The sequence below is a fragment of the Apium graveolens genome, chromosome 5 (assembly GCF_009905375.1).
Source record: "Apium graveolens cultivar Ventura chromosome 5, ASM990537v1, whole genome shotgun sequence".
Taxonomy (NCBI): Eukaryota; Viridiplantae; Streptophyta; class Magnoliopsida; order Apiales; family Apiaceae; genus Apium; species Apium graveolens.
This window is the reverse complement of record NC_133651.1, coordinates 46,924,193-46,945,484: the sequence shown is the minus strand read 5'-3', so window position 1 is coordinate 46,945,484 and position 21,292 is coordinate 46,924,193. Positions and strand designations below refer to the sequence as shown.

The following is a 21,292-nucleotide window of genomic DNA, read 5'->3' as shown; positions in this document are numbered from 1 at the left end:
CCAAGGATGTGTTTTAAATAAGTTATTTTAATTTAGAAAAATAAAAAAATAACGTGTTACAGTTGAAAACGTTATAATTCGATTCCTCAGCGTGTACGAACAACAAATACCATAACAAAACTTTTATGTTTGGCGTATATATATATATCCCTCCGCAATTTTCTTGTCCCAAAATTCACACAAAAGCTTCCAACCTCCCAACAATTCTCTCTCTCGTGTGTGTATATATATATCTGATTATTCCCGTTTGTGCATACACCTACAAGCCTAATTTGGCGAGTACCTGATCGGAAAGTGTGAATTTGAAAGGTTTTTTGATGGATTCGGAGGATGATATGCACGATGCTAACGATCTAGAGGACTTGTACAGCAGCGATGATTATGATGATGATGATGAAGGTGATGTTGTGGTTGACAGCGATAATGATGATTATGCCTATGATAATGATTCCGATGATGCTTCTGGAAAACTTGCCTCTATCAGCCAGCAGGTTCTTTTTTATTTCTAATTTAATCGCTTTTTATGTAGTGTGTTGATGTTGTATATATTTGATTGTGCTGTCATTATTTTTCTCAAGTTGAATGTCCTGATAATTACTGCCACTAATCAATTTCTTGTAGAGTTAATTTTAGAATTAAACAGTTTAAATCAGGACAAGTAATTTTAACTTAAGTCCATTATGGTGACATTTTAAATTAGGACAAGTAATTGTAAATTAAGTCTGACAATTTAAATTAGGACAAGTAATAGTAAATTAAGTCCATTACGGTGTTTTGTGCGTGTTTCCTGTAGGGTAAACCATTGCAAATTTTGATTTAAAGCTTTGGTCATCAAGGGTTCATAACATCAACTTTCTATAAAACAAAATTAACTTCCTGAATCATCATTATTCAAGAGTTATATTCTTCAAACTATAAATACATATCGCATATTATCAAATATGTGTGAATTTCAAGTTTAAGAGGAAAATAGTAACTACAGAAACATCTTCAACTGGTACTCGTTATTTTCAAAGCTGTATAAAACGGAACTAGTAGATTAACTACAAGATAAAAGGATCTTAATTTGTATCGAAACTAGAGTTCTTCGTTGCTAAACTTGATACTAGAACATTTAAAAGATATGATGTTACCTCTCAGCTGCTCAATTTCATCAAGATGATTTCTAAATATTCCCGTGGAGTCGTGGAACTATAAATATCAATGCCAGATTGAGATATTTTTGTTATGTGAATACAATCTGCGATTAATACATATAATCAAACAAATGTGTGCGTGAGTAAACGAAATCAAATGGAGGAAGAAAGGATATAAACAGAAGAGAGATCCTCGAGTCCAGTTGAAACTGTCTCCTTAAAGCTATTTCGCCTCTCACCGTATGTGCGAGTCGATAGCCTCCCAGGATAAAACGAGGTAGCGGCGGCGTTACGGATAACGAGCACCTTCAGCGAGCTTGAACGGGTACGAAACTATCACCGAGAGAGAGAGAGTTTTGTGTTTAAAGGCGAATATGTTTTTGGTGTCTAACCCTAACGCCTTAGAGGTGTTTATATAGGTGTAGATAGACTTGTGCGCTACTCTTTTCCATAATTAAATATCATTAATTATGAAATCGGTGTAATACTTGCAAGCTACTCTATTCCATAAATAATCTGAAACAAAATCAGATTAAATATATCAAGACATACACCATATCAATTAATCTGAAACAAAATCAAATTAATTTATGCCATAATATTTGAGCCAAATTCTAATGGAAAATAATAATTTCCATTATTAAGAGAATATCATCATATCTCACACATCTTTTAGTCATAATGCTCAAAAAATATGACTTGCCAATATGGGACTTATACCCATATTTTCCAACAATCCCCCACATGGGTGAGATTGGTGATCTTAGTAGCACACACCAGACAGACAGACACGGAGTTTGACTTGGTGATAGTTTCTTCGATCAGATATAGCATACGATAGGTAGAGAATGCTCCTTGAACCTTCGCTCGAGTAAGCATACCGACTTTACTGGTAGACAGTAGACGTGCTTGTCCTTGAACTGTTCGACCGTTTGTGTAAACGATGATATACTTATCACTATATCGTTTCTGACTCGTTCAGCTCTCATGAGTATGTCCATTTTGGCCATGGAACATCGTCCTGGTTCTGCAGAAGTTTCTAAAGAATTGTGCCTCGCAATTCTCCTTTGAAGCGGCCCCACTTCTCTCCCACATAGGTGATCTTTATCTTATAGAGTAACCCGCGTTTACTCAACTGAATTCCATGCGTTCACTCCTGAGCTCCATGTATTCATCAAAGATCATTAAAAGCTCAAAGCTTAACCTCGTACCTTACGGGTCTCACTGTTTTCTCATCATAGGAACAGGCCAGGGGTTACCCCCACAGTGATTTGGTCATCATGATTTAGTCTCGAGTTCCCCTCAAGTACCTTAGTACCCTTATGATCGCTTTCCAGTGATCAGCTCCCGGATTACTCGTAAACCTACTCAACTTGCTAATTGAGTATGCAATGTCTGGTCTTGTACAACTCATGAGGTACATCAGACTACCAATTATCCTCTAGTATTCCAATTGGGAAACAGCTACACCTTTGTTCTTGGATAGGTGCAAAGTCATATCCACAGGTGTCCTAGCTTTCTCAAAGTCATCCTTAAGAAACTTCTCAAGGATCTTGTCAACATAATGTGGTTGACTTAATGCGAGACCCTCTGATGTTCTAGAAATTTGAATTCCCAGAATTACATTTGCTAGTCCCATGTCTTTCATGTCGAATCTTGATTTCAACATGTCCTTGGTAGATTTGATCACTTTATCATTGCTTCCGGCAATAAGTAGATCATCTACATATAGCGTCATCATGACATAGCCATTGTCATTCTCCTTGACATAGCTGTTCTCGTTATCCTTGTAATAGGCACAGCTATCACATTCATTGATTTTGAAGCCATTGGCCAGCACGACCTCATCAAATTTTTCATGCCATTTCATAGGCGCTTGTTTCAAACCATACAATGATTTCACCAATCTACAAACTTTCCTTTCTTGTCCTGGGACAACAAACCCTTCGGGTTGTTCCATATAGATTTCCTCATCTATGTCCCCATTTAGGAAGGCTGTTTTCACATCCATTTGATGTACAGTTAGATTACGCATTGCAGCAATAGCAAACATCATCCTTATGGAATATGTATCAAAGTAATCAAGGCCTTTTTGTTGCTTGTATCCTTTAATTACAAGTCTAGCCTTATACTTATCAATAGTGCCATCAGTTTTCAACTTCTTCTTGAAAACCCACTTGCTACCTAATGGTTTGCAACCAGTTGGCACGTCCACTAATTTCCAAGTATGATTTTGCATAATTGAATCAACTTCATTCTTGATGGCCTCTTTCCACATAGGCCCATCAGGTGAGGTAACCGCCTCCTTATAAGTTTTTGGGTCACCTTCTTCGAGCAAATAGGTCATAAAATCAGACCCATAGGATTTCTCCGTTCGTTGTCTTTTGCTCCTTCTCACTACCCCACATTTTTGTCTTCACTTTCGTCACTCTCATTATCGTCATCTACAGACTCATGAGATCGTTTAGACGTCGTAGGTTGTTGGTTTCCTGGATTACAGGGAAACATCGTCTCAAAGAATGAGGCATTCCTTGATTCCATAATGGTATTCTTTTGAATATCAGGAATCTTGGATTCATGAACAAGAAACCGATATGCAGTGCTGTGTGGAGGATATCTGATGAAGATACAATCCACAGTCTTAGGACCTATCTTCACCTTCTTCGGTGTAGGGATTAGTACCTTTGCAAGGCACCCCCACACTTTCAGGTGTTGGTAACTTGGTTTCTTTTTCTTCCACATTTCATAAGGACTTACATCCTTATTCTTGCGCATCGTAATATTTAAAATATTATTTGCGCTTAAGATGACTTCTCCCCACATCGATTGTGGAAGCCCAGAGCTTAACAACATCGCATTCATCATTTCTTTCAGAGTGCGATTCTTCCTTTCAGCCACACCATTTGACTGAGGGGAGTATGGTGCAGTGACCTCATGGATTATACCATGTTGTGAACAGAATTCTCCAAATGGTTCAACATATTCACCTCCACGATCACTTCGTATCGCTTTGATTTTCTTAGTCTGTTGTGTCTCAACTTCTTCCTTATAGATTTTAAACTTATCTATAGCTTCGTCTTTGCTTTTCAACAAATATACATAGCAGTATTTTGTACAATCATCAATGAATGTAATATGATACTTGTTTCCTCATCTTGTTGGAGCGAATTTTAAATCACATATGTCGCTATGTATTAGGTCTAGCACTTTGGTGTTCCTTTCCACACGTTTAAATGATGATCTCGTTAATTTTGCCTCAACACAAGTCTCACACTTATGTTTTGAATCGATAGTAAGTTTAGGTATGTATTCTTTTGCACTTAAACGTCGTAAAGTGTCATAATTTACATGTCCTAATCTAGCATGCCATAAATTAGGAGACTCAAGCAAGTAAGCAGAAGAATTCTTCATTTCATTATCGTCCTTAACGGACATTACATTGAGCTTAAAAAGCCCATCGGTTAAATAACCCTTGCCTACAAACATACTACTCTTAGACAAAATTACTTTATCTGACTCTATTACAATGCGAAAGCCATGCTTACTCAACAGAGAACCAGACACAAGGTTCTTGCGAATATCAGGCACATAAAGTACATTCTTCAAAGTCAGATTCTTCCCAGAGGTCATCTTCAGGATCATCGTGCCTTCACCCTCAATGGTAGAAGTTGCTGAATTCCCCATGTAGAGCTTCTCACCAGCATCAGAAGCTTTGAGGCTAGAGAAAATCGCCTTGTCTGAGCAAACATGCCTAGTAGCACCAGTATCAATCCACCATTCACGTGGATTAGAACTGACCATATTCACTTCAGAGACCGTAGCATAGAGGTCTATATCACCCATATCCTTGGAGATATTCTCTACCATGTTTGCTTCTTTCTTCTTGTTGGGCTTCTTGGGCTTTTTGCAGTCAGAAGACCTATGACCAACTTTATCACAGTTGTAGCACTTCCCCTGAAATTTCGACTTCGAAATCCCTCCTTTGGGTGCCAGCTTTGCCCCTTTACTAGAATTAGTCTTCTTGGGCTTGGAGCTTTGAGCGTGCTCCACCATGTTTGCCTTCTCAGTGGCAACATTAACTTTCTTCTCGGACCCTCTGTTGTCTTCTTCAATACGAAGTCTAACAATAAGATCCTCCATAGACATCTCCTTTCGCTTGTGCTTAAGGTAGTTCTTAAAATCTTTCCATCCAGGTGGAAGCTTTTCAATAACAGCAGCAACTTGGAAAGACTCACTTACGACCATTCTCTCAGCATGAATGTCATGAATGATCACCTGCAGTTCCTGCACCTGACTGACCACAGTCTTAGAGTCTTCCATCTTATAATCAAGAAAGCGGCCAACAATCCACTTCTTTGCCCCAGCGTCCTCGGTTTTATACTTATGGTCAAGTGACTCCCATAAGACCTTAGCTGTTGGCTTCGCGCTGTATACGTTATACAACGAGTCAGACACACAATTTAACACATAGTTCCGACATATGTAATCGGAGTGCTTCCAAGCATCAGCAGCATACACAGTCTGCATGTTACTCTCAGCAGTGAGCAACGGTGGTTCTTCCTTAAGGAAGCGATCCATATGCAACGTGGTCAGATAAAAGTGCATCTTTTGTTGCCAACGTTTGAAGTTCGTTCCGTTGAACTTCTCAGGTTTTTCAGCATGTGCAGCAGGCACAGTTTGCATAACAGGTGCAGCAGGCACCACAGGTGGAACAGATGGTACGTGCGTCTGTACTACAGGTGTATGCACACCAGTAGGCACCGCAGGTATGATCGGAGGAGTGAATCCTGCCGATATCTGTCCAAGAGGAACACTAAACTGTCCAATGACAGTGTGTCCCACAGGCACATGTCCCGAAGGCACATGTCCAACAGGCGTTTGACCCCCATCAGATCGTACGATCCGTGCGGTAGGGTTAACCGGCTGCTGGTGAACCCCATCAGATCCAGTGATCTGTGCGTTGGGATCAGCCGTCATGTTCATCGAATCGTTCGCAGTTTGGTTCTCCATCGATCTGTTACTCAACAAAACAAGCAGATACAGATGTATCAGTCACAGATGTATATAAAATAAATAGCTTTAAGATTGTGAATACAATCTGCGATTAATACATATAATCGAACAAATGTGTGCGTGAGTAAACGAAATCAAACGGAGGAAGAAAGGATATAAACAGAAGAGAGATCCTCGAGTCCAGTTGAAACTGTCTCCTTAAAGCTATTTCGCCTCTCACCGTATGTGCAAGTCGATAGCCTCCCAGGATAAAACGAGGTAGTGGCGGCGTTACGGATAACGAGCACCTTCAGCGAGCTTGAACGGGTACGAAACTATCACCGAGAGAGAGAGAGAGTTTTGTGTTTAAAGGCTAATATGTTTTTGGTGTCTAACCCTACGCCTTAGAGGTGTTTATATAGGTGTAGATAGACTTGTGCGTTACTCTTTTCCATAATTAAATATCATTAATTATGAAATCAGTGTAATACTTGCAAGCTACTCTATTCCATAAATAATCTGAAACAGAATCATTAAATATATCAAGACATACACCATATCAATTAATCTGAAACAAAATCAAATTAATTTATGCCATAATATTTGAGCCAAATTCTAATGGAAAATAATAATTTCCATTATTAAGAGAATATCATCATATCTCACACATCTTTTAGTCATAATGCTCAAAAAATATGACTTGCCAATATGGGACTTATACCCATATTTTCCAACATGTTAAAGATGAATAGTACGTACCATGAGAAAAGGGAACTCTGCCATTGAAGTGGCAACCAAGAAGAAAGAAAATTCATGAACAATTAGGCCATTCAGATTAGCTTAAACTAGCCGTTGGTTTAAATAAGTTCTCTTGATCTCAACTCCATTGCCATCCATAAGTGTTAAGTTATTCAAATATATATTCCACAATTTTGGGTGCTAATTCTGGAAATGCCACGGAAACTCTCAATTTCCTATCGTAGATGTGATGCCATTTCATGCGACACGTAAGAGCATCACAGTGGTAAATGGAATATGCTAAACATGACAATTAATAGACGGCAAAGAGTTTAATGTCTCAGATTGCATGCGTTGCATTTACTATTAGAGATATTAGATTGCATTTCATTGACAGTTTTTTGCATCATCTAGCTATTAGGTGTGGACTAAAAGTTTATTTGGAATGGGTAAGTTTTCACATCAGAAACATGCTTCTAGACTTATAAATATCCTATCCAAGAATATTAGTATGTGTCTTTCTAGTCATTTTTCTTATCTTTAAATCACATAAAACAATCAAGTATGGAATAATAATATGTAAATCCATTAAAAATCTGACTAAGTAAAGGTTGTTTGAGGTGCTGAAATTGCAAAGAATGATTAGCCCACATGTGCGCTGCCATGGATTCTCTAACGAAATCTTCTCCTTTAGCATTCTCGTGTTCATAATCTCTATGTGATAATTGTTCTTTGGTAACACTGCCATTTTTAATTTCTTAATCAACTTCGGCAAGTGTTAATTATGACATGAAATCTGTTTTTAGGGTTGAGATCTTTGCTTTAATCTCACTTGCTAGATCCATTTGTTATAAAAAAAATCTCTTCTTTGGTGTATCAAATTCACGCTCTATTGCATTATACAAAGAAGAATGTCCGGTTGAACACTTAATGTGCATTTTTTAGGTGGAAATATACTTTTGTAGTGTTCTTATGAACAAAATTCGAGATAGTTATAAATGTTCATTAGTTGATCATAAGTGATGCCATAGTAGTTCACATATGCAAATCAAGTTCTAGTTGTGTATACAAATTTACCATAATAATTATAGATCCTCTGTTGGTTGACACTAAAGGTTGTTCTCCTTTTGGGATTTTGAGACAATGATTCCTGGTATACAGTTTTAATCCTAACCCTTCCCTTCCCTCCCCAATTCCCTCGATTCTTCCCTGCCCCCCTTTTAAACGGATCCTAAATATGCAAACTGTTTTTTTTTAATGTATTAGGTGTTGATATTTCTCATGTTGATGAGTCATGCTTGCGGTAATTATCTCTTTTTTGGTTGGTCGCCAACTTAATTTTTGTGGTACTAATATTGTTACTTTTGTTCCCAATGATTTAATGATATGAACTCTTGCTGAAATTGTGGCCGAGAAGTGTTCAGTTAAGGGTTATATGTTAATTTTCCTTATTTTGTTATTTCCTGTCCATTTTTAATTTGTTGAACCCTTCCTGTTTGGTGCTCTGATGTTCCGTTTTAAATTTGTTTAACACTTGAATTATATTTTTTTATGTTTTCGTGAATGGGTGCTAAACAAGTTTTGAACTTGAAGTTGTTAGTTGGCTATCCTTGCTAAACAAGTTTTGAACTTGAAGTTAAGGGTTATATGCTAATTTTTCTTATTTTGTTATTTCCTCCTTTTTTAATTTGTTGAACCCTTCCTGTTTGGTGATCTGCTGTCCGTTTTAAATATTTTTAATACTTGAATTATATTTTTATGTTTTCGTGAATGGGTGCTAAACAAGTTTTGAACTTGAAGTTGGCTATCCTTGCTTTAGATAAATATTTGGCTGGTTGCTTGTATAATTTTACTGATCTTGCTGCTCTCTAAACTCTAATTTCATCATGTAACTTACTGTGTTGTAATTTCTCTAAATACTTATTTCTTCGCAGTGGGTATATCTTTATTACTTTAGAAAGGTTGGGCGCTTTCGTCATATTTTTAGTTTGTCATTGTTTCCTTTCTTAGCTTCTGCACTGCTTTTGTGTTGCAGAAGAATTATACTGTCTTGAAGGAAGAAGATATACGACAACGCCAGGAAGATGATATTGCAAGAATTTCTGCAGTACTTTCCATTCCAAGAGTTTCTGCATGCATGCTACTTCGCCAGTATAAATGGTGAACCCCCTTCTTTTTTCTTGCCGTGATCATATTTCCTTTCTATGCTAGATAGTACAAAGAGTGGAATGATTACGTTTCTCCCTTCTATTTCCTTAAAATTTTAATCATTTGGGTATGAATTGGTTAGTTATTTCTGATTTCCTTTCACAAGTTTTTAACAATAGTTTTGTTTATTAAATTGGATACAGGGATTATCATGTGATACGTTGAGCTTTGTTCATGTTCTGTTCCTTATCTTCATATTTGTAACTTGCAGAATCTGATGTATATACAGTCATTGGTGTCTGTTTGCATGTTCATTAGTAACGTATTACTAAATACCAAATCACAAACATAGTGAAATTACCGATTCTGTTTAACTTATTTACATGTATCTGATAAGAAAAATTGACAATGTAGGAGTGTCAATAGTGTACATGAGGCATGGTTTTCAGATGAAGATAGAGTTCGCAAGGCTGTTGGTCTAGTGGAAGAGCGAGCTGTTAAATCTCAAAATGATGGAAAAGTACACTCTATTGTAGAAGTTGGTTCAATTTGTTGACTCACATTCCCTGTTTGTACTGTTGTTGATGGCTTCATTTTTTTTGGCAGCTGATCTGTGCGATCTGTTTTGAATCCTATCATATTGATAAGATAAATAGTGCTTCTTGTGGCCATCCTTATTGTTGTACATGTTGGGCAGGTATATTTCTCAGCCATGGTTAATCTAAATTATATTGGAGGTCTGATTTACAGCTCTTGCTCCAGCTCTTCCATGATTGTGGTGATTGTTTTGTTACACAGAATACGACTAATTAGATTTTCTTAGAAAGTTGATGCTAATACAAGCACTGGTTGATGTGCCAATTTCAGTGTGTCAGGAGCTACATGCTTCTTTGTTATGTTTCTTTTGGTTGTATTAATATTTCCGCCTTCTGGTAGATTTTAAGCGTCAGAATAATGTACTGTTTATGCAGTTGCCATTTATAGAACAAGTTTTAAAATCTAACCGCTCTTGTGTGCTTTCTGATTTTAGCATATATTAGCACATCTATCAATGATGGGCCCGGATGCTTGACACTGAGGTGTCCAGACCCATCTTGTGATGCTGCTGTGAGTCAAGATATGATAAATGCGTTGGTGTCCAGTGAAGACAAGGAAAAGTATTACCGTTACCTTCTTCGGTCTTATATTGAAGATAATCGAAAGGTACATTTCTCTAAGCATTTGACTGTCTTACTTTACCTTTCATCTTGTGGTTCAATCCAGGATAAGAACATGTACTAAGTTGCAATTCATTTTTTTTTTGTCCCCTTGATTGTCACTTTGTTTTCTATTAAAGAAGGTATTTTCCTAGCATTTCTCTCACAAAAAAGTGCTAATTTGAAAATATCAAACCAATTTAACTGCTTCTCCCTCTAAATAAGCACTTCAAGGGATATATAAGCTCTCCTATACTGTCTAATAATTTATTTGTGTAGACCAAGTGGTGTCCTGCGCCTGGATGTGATTGTGCGGTTGAATTTGATTTTGGAAGTGGAAGCCATGATGTGTCATGTCTGTGCTCATATAGCTTTTGTTGGAATGTAGGTTTGTCAGCATTTTTTGGTTTTGGTTTATTTTATGTATCAATTGGATGTGTTTCAGTATGCTTAAGTTTCAAACTTCTGTTACAGTGTACAGAGGAAGCTCACCGTCCAGTAGACTGTGAAACTGTGTCTAAATGGATATTGAAAAATACAGCCGAATCTGAGAACATGAACTGGTAGGTCGTTACTTCTGATAGTAATTTTGGAATGTATTTAAGCAGTTCCTGTTTCATTTGTTAATGGTCTGATGATCATCCTTTACATTTTAGGTCTAAGATTACCTTTTTTTTTGGAAATCTTCTAATTAGACTGTCCATCAAGTCACTTTATGTTTTGTAATCTAAGGATTAGTAGCTGATCTAGCTTCTATAGTAAACATGTGAAAATATCTATTACAGTATCAAAAAATTCATCGGTTATAATTTGATTATTGTATGGCATAATAACTATGCATCTCAAAGAAGTCATGCACCACAGGCACATCTATATATACACGAAGCAGTTATTTAAAATGAACATCTCTATCGTGGAATTAAATTTTCAATGTGTCTGTCTAAGTTATTGAATAAGTGGTTGTCATATATTTTTTTGGCAGTATAATGCTAACGAATATATTTTTATTTTACAGGATACTCGCCAATTCGAAGCCCTGTCCAAAATGTAAGAGACCAATTGAGAAAAATCAAGGTTGCATGCACATGACTTGCACACCACCCTGCAAATTTGAGTTTTGCTGGTAAGCATCAGGTTTTTTAGATGTATTAGATGCTTTTCTTTAATAACGCGTGTTCAATATCTTTCTCCTTTCATATATGTATTAGCGTATGCATGAAACTTTCAGTTTCTAGATCCTTACCTATTCGTTGTGGCGGGTAGTGTTATAATGATGATTAGCTTGAAAAATACTGATTTTGCTTTGCAGTATTATGATTTCGTCATATTAACATTTGATGTGCACTGCAGGCTATGTCTTGGTGTCTGGTCTGAGCATGGTGAGAGAACTGGCGGCTTTTACGCTTGTAATCGTTATGAAGCAGCAAAACAAGAGGGAGCGGTAATAATCATACTCTCATGTCACTAGACTTTTCTGTTTTATACCGAAAATGAGTCATAATAATGTATCCCTTGCATGTTGTATCCTTTGCAGTATGATGAGTCTGAAAAGAGAAGGGAGATGGCTAAAAATTCTTTGGAAAGATATACACATTATTATGAACGATGGGCAACCAACCAATCGGTATGATCAAGTTTGTCCCTAAATCTCTATTTGAAGCTGTCACACGGCCTTTATAAATTGAAACTCCTGATCTCTTCATTATCGTAGAACCATAAACTATACCACCTTACTTAATTTAGCTTCCCTTGAAATTTAATTGTAGTTGAAAGAGGAACTGTACCATCTTCGTTAATATCATTTTCCCTTGAAAATGAAGAACATTTTTAGTTTATAGCGAAGTTGAGAGTGATTTACAATCGGTCAATAACAAAATTTCACTTATTTGGCGATATTATAGAAGTTAACAACTTAATGAACCGTTTATATTTACCATTTTATGAAGAAAAGGGTTTCTCCTTAATTGATGGTTTTTCTTGAAAGAAATTCATATTTTTTTAGAACTTTTGAACTCTAGCGATTTAGTTGCCAGTTTTAAGGCCAAATAAGTGAAATATCTTTCATTTCAGGGATGCCAAGTGTATATTGCTCTTTAAGTGTGGTAGATTACAAAGTACTGTTGGAAAACTTGCATGTTTGGTTTTTGTTTTAACACTCTTTTTGGTACTCCGGAAACAGAACAGGAGAGAGAGGAACCGGATCAACTGCATTTTGCACGCGCTCCATAACTATATTTTTTTGCCATGTTTTAGTTTTTATTTTGGATATAGCTAATTCTTCGCATTCTGTTTAATCATATTCGACAACTTTATCATTTTCAATGGCAGTCGAGGCAGAAAGCACTTGCAGATTTACATCAAATGCAAAATGTGCATGTAAGTACTTTTCTTATTGTTTTGAATTGTAATTAAAATACGAACAAGTGATGATTGTATCACATGTGTAACCTATCATTGGTTTTCTACAAGTTCATATACAATGTTAAATTACTGTGTGTAATATTTATATTTAGATATTGTTGTACAAAGTTCTGAGTTATAACTTGGCGAGTAGTTCACATGTAAACTTGAACAAACGAAATTTTTACAGGTTCGAAATGAGGGCAGAGAATAGAGATGTATAAAAAATTGACGCACATGTTTATTTACTAAAAATCTTCAAATCATGACTTTTATCCAAACAATTCAGTTTTTTCAGAAGATATGCATTTTATTGCCACGAGGCTGAGATCAGCCTAGTCTCATACTGATTAGTATTGAGTTATCTTGTATCATTTGTGAGCACACAAAGCTTATCTTTCATGTGAAGATCATCTTAGTTTCATACTGAATCAGTGTATTGAGTTATCTTGTATCCTTTGTAACCACAGATGTAGCACATGACGATCTTGTAAATTACTTCCTCCGCTGCTGTATCCATATAACAACTTCATTAAATCTATGGTTACTAACTTGTAAATTTCTTTATGTTTGTCTAGCTTGAAAAACTCAGTGAAAAACACAAGATACCAGAGTCACAATTGAAGTTTGTAGTAGAAGCATGGTCACAGGTATGTCTGCTGCTTTTTTATCGAAGTTATAATTTGAATCCTGTTAATAATATTCAAGTAAAAAACTTCAAGCCCTTATTGTTTTTCAATAAGACAATAACTTCTCAATGTATGTGTTAGTTTTCATCTCCTAATAGTCCCTTCAACTTTTCTACTAAAAGTTCTTGCAGCTGTTGGTCTACATCTAATCGTAATTGTCATGATGTAATATGAAATATAAAGATTCCTGGAAGAACAAATAAAAGGTAGGGATAGTGGACTAATACCTAATAATAGCAATATATAGACGTAGATGGGAAACTAGAAACTAAGAGCAGAGAATCTATGAGCTAGTACATTCAAATTCTGTAATTAAAGTCTATTTCATTTGTCTAATTTCCAAGATGCTTGTAAATCAACAATGATAGATACAGGAACATCTCCCCTAAATGAATGTTTCACTACATTAACTAGTTCCGTTCATCTTTGCCTCAGTTGAGTCTCATCAATCAATGTATTTCCTTCAAAAAACTATAAATTTTTAAAACCTTACTGTCCATGAGCCAAGTCTAGAACAGCGTCGGAACGAACAGTTTTACTATTGGACTGGGTGGCGATATATTGGTTTAGTGCCTAATGCAGTTTATCTTGTGCCACGACCTGTACATGTAGATTCTAAATATTAATTTCTATATGTAAATTGATTTTGTAATGTGTCCTATTGCAAGTATTATGAATCAAGTTCATTCCATATGCTTTTTATATATATGTGTAGACAAGTACAAAAAAAGTGTATATTACATGTATTATTCATTCTGATATGTTGATATCATGAGGGTCCTTTTTAACCTTATCTATGTACGTGCAAGTTTAATAAATTGTAGCAAGTGCCGTCGTTTCCTCTGGTTTTTCCGTTCCCCAAATTTAGGGTTGGTAGAAATATGTGAAGTTGGGGTTTATGGTTTGTTAATTATAACATTTTTGGAAGAGTTCAGATGTTCATAGTACTTTCATCACATATAGTTATGGTTCAAACCTTGGTTATGCGTGTTGAACCCTGAGTATATTAAGTTCCAATTAATTATGGAAAATGCCACTGTTTTTTCTCTTAGCAAAAGGGTCCTGGTTTTTGTAATCAATTCTTGAAAATTCCACCAAAACTTGATGTCACGGAAATGATCGACCAACGATTCTTTTGGATCAATGGCCCAAAAATGTGGGAAGTTCTTTAATTTAACAAAGTTTCTAAAATCAGCCTCGTGTCACCATTCTCTTTTTTTAGATACAAAAATGAATGAAAGAGGATTCACTATGTAATACTGAAATATAAATGGTGAATGGTATGTCACATTGTATCTATACATGTGTGTATTATTAGTAATTAGATATTATGTCAAATAACATTAGTACATAACTGTATCTTTATATGTATCTGTTAGATTATTTGTTATGTATTGAATTAGATATTATATGTTTTTTTAAATAATTTCCTAGCACTAGGTAGAACTAATTAATTCATTTTATCTTTTAATATTATAATAAGCTATCTATGTATGTATGTAAGAAAAAGAAAACGCTGTCTGTCCGAAGGCCTGACCCGCCACGACACTCGCTAAATGAACAGAACTTGAATAGAACATATTCACTCTAATTCCACTGTGCCTGTGCGCCATATAAATCCACCTAATTTGAAGCTGACATGTTTTGTCCCACTTACAATACCAACTTGATGTCCATCTCTTTTTACACCTCGTAGCAGATGTATTATTCGTTAAACCTTCTACGTGCATGATATGATTGATTGTTGCTTATTAATTTTAATCCTGGCAGATCGTGGAGTGTAGGCGAGTTTTAAAATGGACATACGCATATGGATTTTATTTGCCAGAGCATGAGAAAATCAAAAGACAGTTTTTTGAGTACTTGCAAGGTATATTCATACTGAAACATGTTATTGCTCTAACACTTGTTCAGGAATAGTTCACGGTTCATGTTTTAAATTTCTGAACAGGTGAAGCGGAGGCTAATCTAGAAAGGCTTCATCAATGTGCTGAGAAGGAACTACAGAATTACCTCGGGGATGGAACCTCTGAAGATTTTAATAGCTTTCGTACAAAGCTGGCTGGTTTGACTAGGTATAATTATTTTTAATTTTTCAAAAATAAAAGTATAACTAATTCTAAAATTTCTTAGCTGTTATTAACCAAGCTCAATTCCGTAAATGAGCCCATAAGTTGAATTATTGAATTATTTCTCTGGCAATTAGGAAGTGAAAAGGTGTTAAGTTAGTTGGTGAGTGGTGTGTTTATATTAAGCATCTGTAATCAAAGTTCGTTATGAAAATTACTTTGGTGGTGACCCATCTGAAAGTTTGTTATATTATTTCTAAAATATGCTAGTAGTAAATAGTAATTCTAAATCAGGATCGCCCCTTGAAACTGTTCTTAAGTTTAGCATATAATCAAAACCAAGATCACCTGTTGAAGCTGTTCATATATATTGTCCTTTGGTGGAAGAATATTGTGGAAAAGAGAACATGTATAAGGTTGGTGGGTTGTTCCTGTGTTGAAGCTGTTCATATATATTGTCCTTTGGTGGAAGAATATTGTGGGAAAAGAGAACATGTATAAGGTTGGTGGGTTGTTCCTGTGTGGAAAGCTCCTAAAATATCTGGAAGGCTAGTCAGTGGATGCAAGATAAATGTTAGAAGTGCTGTGTGTGGAGTGTTACGTTTACTTTAAAGTTGCATGTTGAGTGTTAAGTGTACTTTAATGTCATTAAGTTTGATTTGAGTACTACTGTCAGGAATTGATGTGTTCCTGGCTTAGTTTGATTCTGTTTTTGGAGTTTTCTGTTGCTTTAAGTAATATAAAATCTAGATTAAGATAGATAAAAGAGTATTAGAGAGAGAGAGAGATGCCTCAACATGCTCCATTGTTCTTCCAAGCCAAATGTCTAGGTCTCATTCCATATTGAAAATTTGAAATGGTGTTGCATTCAAGGTTGTATGAAAGGTGCTGCTGTACCACTAGACCTGGCAATAAGGGTAGACGACACGTGAACACGGTACAAAACGACACGAATAATTAGTGTTTGGGTTCGATAATTTGGTACACGAATACGAAAACGAAAAAACACGAATATAATTAGTGTCGGGTTTGGGTTTCCAATATAGGTACACGACACGGAACGAAAGTACACGGAATAAATAAATAATTAAATTTTTTAAAATATATAATGTACATATATATACTAAATACCAAATGTGAATTTTACCTATTCTAAATAACATATATATAATTGTAAATACTAAAATATATTTTATTTGTTCCTTGACTACGTGAGTGAACACTTCACCATTTATTTATCTATTACATTTTTTAACAATTAATATTTTTCGTATATAATCAGTGTACTTCAGTGTACTAAAACGGGTAAACACGAATATATTAGTTCCGGGTTAGTGTCACCAAATTGGTACAGGAATGCAAATCCGGGTCGGGTTCAGGTTTAAGGTTTGGTACAAGAAAAAAAGTACACGGAACGTTTATACACGACATGGAACGTTGCCAGGTCTATGTACCACCATTCTGCAGAGGACAAACAAGCTGACCAGTTCTTAGGTACTTCACTAGTCATATTCCCGAGGGGGTGGTTGATTTCCTCAAAGGCCATACATGGTCAAGGTTTGGGGATGGGAAAAATTGGGATCCCAAAGAATATGTAGGGGTATAAATGACCTTCCCTTCGAGTTCGGGTATAGCAGGAACCCCTGAATCTACAGCCACCTGGCGTTCCAACCCAGTTCCAGCATAACACTTCTCGGATCGAGAAAGGGGAACTGCTTGACGTTTGTTGTTTAGCCAGTTAACAGGATAGGGGTTCTCATTCCAAATTTTTATATTATTAATCCAAACTGTAGCATATGCCATATGGGATCCCAATTCCCGAAAGCCCCCCTAAATGTTGTGTAGGCCTACTTAAGAGAGGATACTTCCTTAAAAATAGGGCTCTATTTCGATTTATATGATGAAATAATATAATATGAAGAAAAATAAATCCAGTTGTTTTTACTTTTAAGCTTATGATTGTTATTATTGTTGTTTCCGTCTTCCAACTATGAGATGCATCGTATTTTCTTCTTTCTTCGGTGGGGAAACCTTTAGGGTAGCGGTCCTGCGGCTGAAATACCTTAGTAGTTATCGTTTTACCAATTTACTCTATACTTCCTTCTTTTCAGTGCTTGTACAACATATATGAAGACCCATATGCTAACTGTTAAGGATTTAGTTAGCTCTTGTATCTAACATTGCACTGATTAAAGCTCAAGTAGTAAGAGTAGCTGCCATTAGTTTTCAGCAGTTATCTATACTGTTTTCTTAATTATGTGTTTGATTAATGTTAATCTTTTTTATTGGTAGAGTACCTAATATATAGAGTTTTAGATTGCAGTGTCACTCGTAAGACTTTAAAAACTTGGTTAGAGCACTAAGAATGGTTGAAGGCCTACCTGCTTAATGATTAAGGATGTAGTTAGCCATATCTCTAAATTTTGCACTGATTAAGACTCAAGTTGGTGTTCAGCAGTTATTAACATATTCTATTTATTTGCAAGTTATTAATATATTCTATATGCTGATGAGTTGTAATTTGCAGCGTCACTCGTAATTACTTTGAGAACTTGGTTAGAGCACTAGAGAATGGTTTATCAGATGTCGACTCCAAAAGAGGTTCTAGCATAAAAGTAAGCTCAAAGGGTGTTGCAGAGAGTAGCGATGCAAAAGGTGCGAAAAAGAGCTTGACCAAAATATAAGGATCAAGCGAAGGCACCAAGGATTCAGGCAGTTGAATTTGTGATCCTTACACTTATTTCAGGTCTGTAAAATGACAAATGTGCCAACACTGAAGGTGATCATTCAAATATATGTATATATAAGATATAGATTTTTAAAACACAGATCTCATTAAGCAGGATATTGGAAGGGTGAGTATAAGAAAGTTTTTCTAGTTGGTCACTGTGGTTGGTTTGTGCAAACAAGAACTACTTTGCTGTCTGATTTACAGTTGTCACTTGAGTTGGAATGGTTTCAAGAAAGAACAGGAAAGGACTGTTGTATGTTTATTCTACGTTGGTCCTTTTTGTATATAGCTTCTACCCACTCACTTTGTATTTTTTTTCCAGTTCACTTGTATCTTTATGCGCTATGATTTGTGAACGTGTGTCGCGACTATTTATACCCCAACATTTGCGTCAAGCAATTATGTCTTTCATTAATATGACGGGCTAACTTGTTCTGTACATGATGAATAAATTGTTTGATGGCATTATTACACCCGGAAGTACTATTTTATTTGTGAGTGTGACCTCATTAGACTCAAAAGTTCATTTCTGAGCGTGATTGTCAAATATATTTAAAACCTACATCATTTTTAATATAGAAGAATCCAGGGAAAATTTAATGGCGCATGGTTCACTTGATTATTGTGTTAAGACTCCTTGTTACATTCTATGTTTTGTTAAACTGTCTAGATGAAATTTTGTCACAACTATGCAGTCTAGAAAATGTTCATTTGATTATTGTGTTAAGACTCCTCGTTACATTTTGTCAAATTTTTTAGTGAACTTGTGTTGCTTATGGCAGTCTAGAAATTGTTGTGTGAAAATGTTCCAGTCATGAGTGATAGGTATGGTCCTGTTTGGGAAGTCATTTTCCAGTCAACTTGTATCTTATAATAGAGACAAGGGTATTGGTCAATTTATCTGCCTATCTTTTTTTTGACAGTCAATTAATCCTAGTTAAAAGTAATATACGTCATCCACAAAAAATCCAAAATTGAACGTATACGTATTAACATAAATAATTATAGTCTACATTAAGAAAACTGTGATTGTTGAATTGTAGTCTGCATCGTTGATCAAATATTTCATTGTGGTACATCCCTCACATCGCTGATATAAATAATATTTTTAGATTTTTCAGAGAGATAATCGAACATTTTTTGTAGAAAAACACATAAATTCGATTCGTCAAAATACAAACGCGTCGCTGATATAAACAACATTTTTAGATTTTTTAGAGAGGCAATCTAATATTTTTTGTAGAAAAACACATAAATTCGATTTTTCAAAAATACATTCGACTAACTGACAATAACCTAGATCCGATGTGACCCATAATAATGAACCAGTATATTAAATTTTGCATATCAATGATACCAGATAACAAAACAAACCGAACTCTCGTTGGGAGAGAGAATAAGGTAGCAAAAACCACAAAAGGACAAGGGTATTAAACCTCTCAATGAAGAGATAGATTTATTTGAAATAGTAAAAAGGGAAATGATTAAAATGGGATGATGAGATATTATTATCTTATAAATATATGATATCCTTACATGTTTTTACATTTGATTGGCTTGGAAGATTTCATCTTATTAAGTTGTCTCCTCTAAGTATTATTATATATAGAATTCCTTTGTATTGGTCCAAGTCATCTAACTCTTAACCATATATTCAAGTAATAAACATTAATGTGTTCTTATGTTTCTTTAACTTTCTTCAAATCGTGATATTTCTTATATTTCCCGTAATCTTTTTGATGGTTGTACCTTTATTAATAAATTATAAATTTGGTATCAGAGTCATGGAAGTTTAAACCCCCCTATTTCTCCTGACAATAGGCAACATTAGGGTGACTTACTTGTGGTCTAAGGAGAATATGTTCTCTGGTTGTCTCGACAGTGGATTCTCTCACACCTGAAATCTTATGACTAGAAATATTATGAAATAACTGTTACAACTTTAAGTTGTGGCACAATAGGCTGTTATGATGGTGCAGCTAAGGGTATATGTTCAGATTATCATAAAGATTTCATGCTTGTTTAAACGCTTTGTGTGTTTGTAAGACACCATAATCCCACAAGCGAATTTAAAGGTACAAGGATCATCAATCATATGGTTATTCCTAATATGCACACTCCTTCTCTTTTTCTACTTCTTCTTGTAATTTCTTTAGTTCTTCTAAACCAAAATGTAACGAGTTTCTTTTTGCTATAAATTATCATAACGAAGATAGTAAAATCCCTATTAATAAAATTTCTTGTCTGAATCCATAAAAAACCTTCACTAAAAAACTTAATGATGTATATCGTGTTATAAAGCAGGTTCTTTCATCCCACAAAGCAATAGAAGCGAGGGAACTCGTATTCATCTTGCATTCATGTGCCAAAGCAAATTCCTAAAGATGAACTCGTCAAGATGACCATGTCTCTTGGGGTATATGCAATTGTGAAGCATATCTTAAAGACCAATGGAATGCTGAAGATGATTATCTACCCATAAGAGGCAATAAAAATATGAAGAAGTCTATGCAAAAGAGTATATAAGAACATTACAACAATAGCCAAGAAGCTTGAGCATGGTCTATCGTTAATCTCAAGCGCGACTGCAGGGCAACTTCAACCCAGGATTGATGCTCTCCATCATGAGCTTATGTAGTTAGCAACAATCGTTTACCTTAACTTATCTCTACTTAATCAAAAGAAGGTAGAGTTAGATGTTTTGAAAGCCCAACTGCATTTTATTTCAACCCAATAGTCGTACACTGATTATTATGATGCACCATCAATTTCATAATATTTACAACCTTTGTCAAATTATTCGCAACCTCTTTATGACTTTTTCACCATATGATCACAATACATTCATTAGTGTAGCTTTTCTACATATAAGGCAACATGAAACACCACAGTCATCAAAAAGAAAATCAGATATGTATCCAACAAAGAAATCCTCTACAACGAAACAACCTTAGTCGTCCTCTCATGTTGATGGTGGAGAATCCAATATCATCTTTTCTAACTAAGATGGCCACTCAACCCCAATCACAGGAAAAATAAGCTTCGCTATGGTAAATATGTGAAGAAGACTCATAGAGTGTTAGCATGTTACAAAAAATTCTCATGGGTGATGAAGAAACTTTTACCCAATGTAATATCCGGGATATATCGTGTAATTATTTTTGCTATTATATAATTATTATGTGTGTTCAGT

General features: G+C 35.4%; 1 protein-coding gene across 1 annotated transcript; it reads left to right on the top strand.

The window, feature by feature from the left end:
* The first annotated feature begins 108 nt into the window (after positions 1 to 108).
* LOC141723958 (putative E3 ubiquitin-protein ligase ARI7) lies at positions 109 to 18,572 on the top strand. Its single transcript, XM_074525929.1, has 15 exons — positions 109 to 491; positions 8,902 to 9,026; positions 9,429 to 9,534; positions 9,621 to 9,711; positions 10,045 to 10,217; positions 10,490 to 10,594; positions 10,685 to 10,773; positions 11,226 to 11,333; positions 11,561 to 11,651; positions 11,745 to 11,834; positions 12,539 to 12,586; positions 13,189 to 13,260; positions 15,070 to 15,169; positions 15,251 to 15,374; positions 17,896 to 18,572. Exons 1-15 carry the CDS (start codon positions 318 to 320, stop codon positions 18,050 to 18,052), a joined length of 1,653 nt encoding a protein of 550 aa, XP_074382030.1. The 5' UTR covers positions 109 to 317; the 3' UTR covers positions 18,053 to 18,572.
* The last annotated feature ends 2,720 nt before the right edge of the window (positions 18,573 to 21,292 follow it).

Excerpts from the sequence above, each read along its gene's own strand:
- LOC141723958 (XM_074525929.1), top strand. The coding sequence starts at position 318 with ATGGATTCGGAGGATGATATGCACGATGCTAACGATCTAGAGGACTTG. Across the intron at positions 11,835-12,538 it reads GATGGGCAACCAACCAATCG|TCGAGGCAGAAAGCACTTGC; the intron begins GTATGATCAAGT and ends TTTCAATGGCAG. Across the intron at positions 15,170-15,250 it reads GTTTTTTGAGTACTTGCAAG|GTGAAGCGGAGGCTAATCTA; the intron begins GTATATTCATAC and ends ATTTCTGAACAG.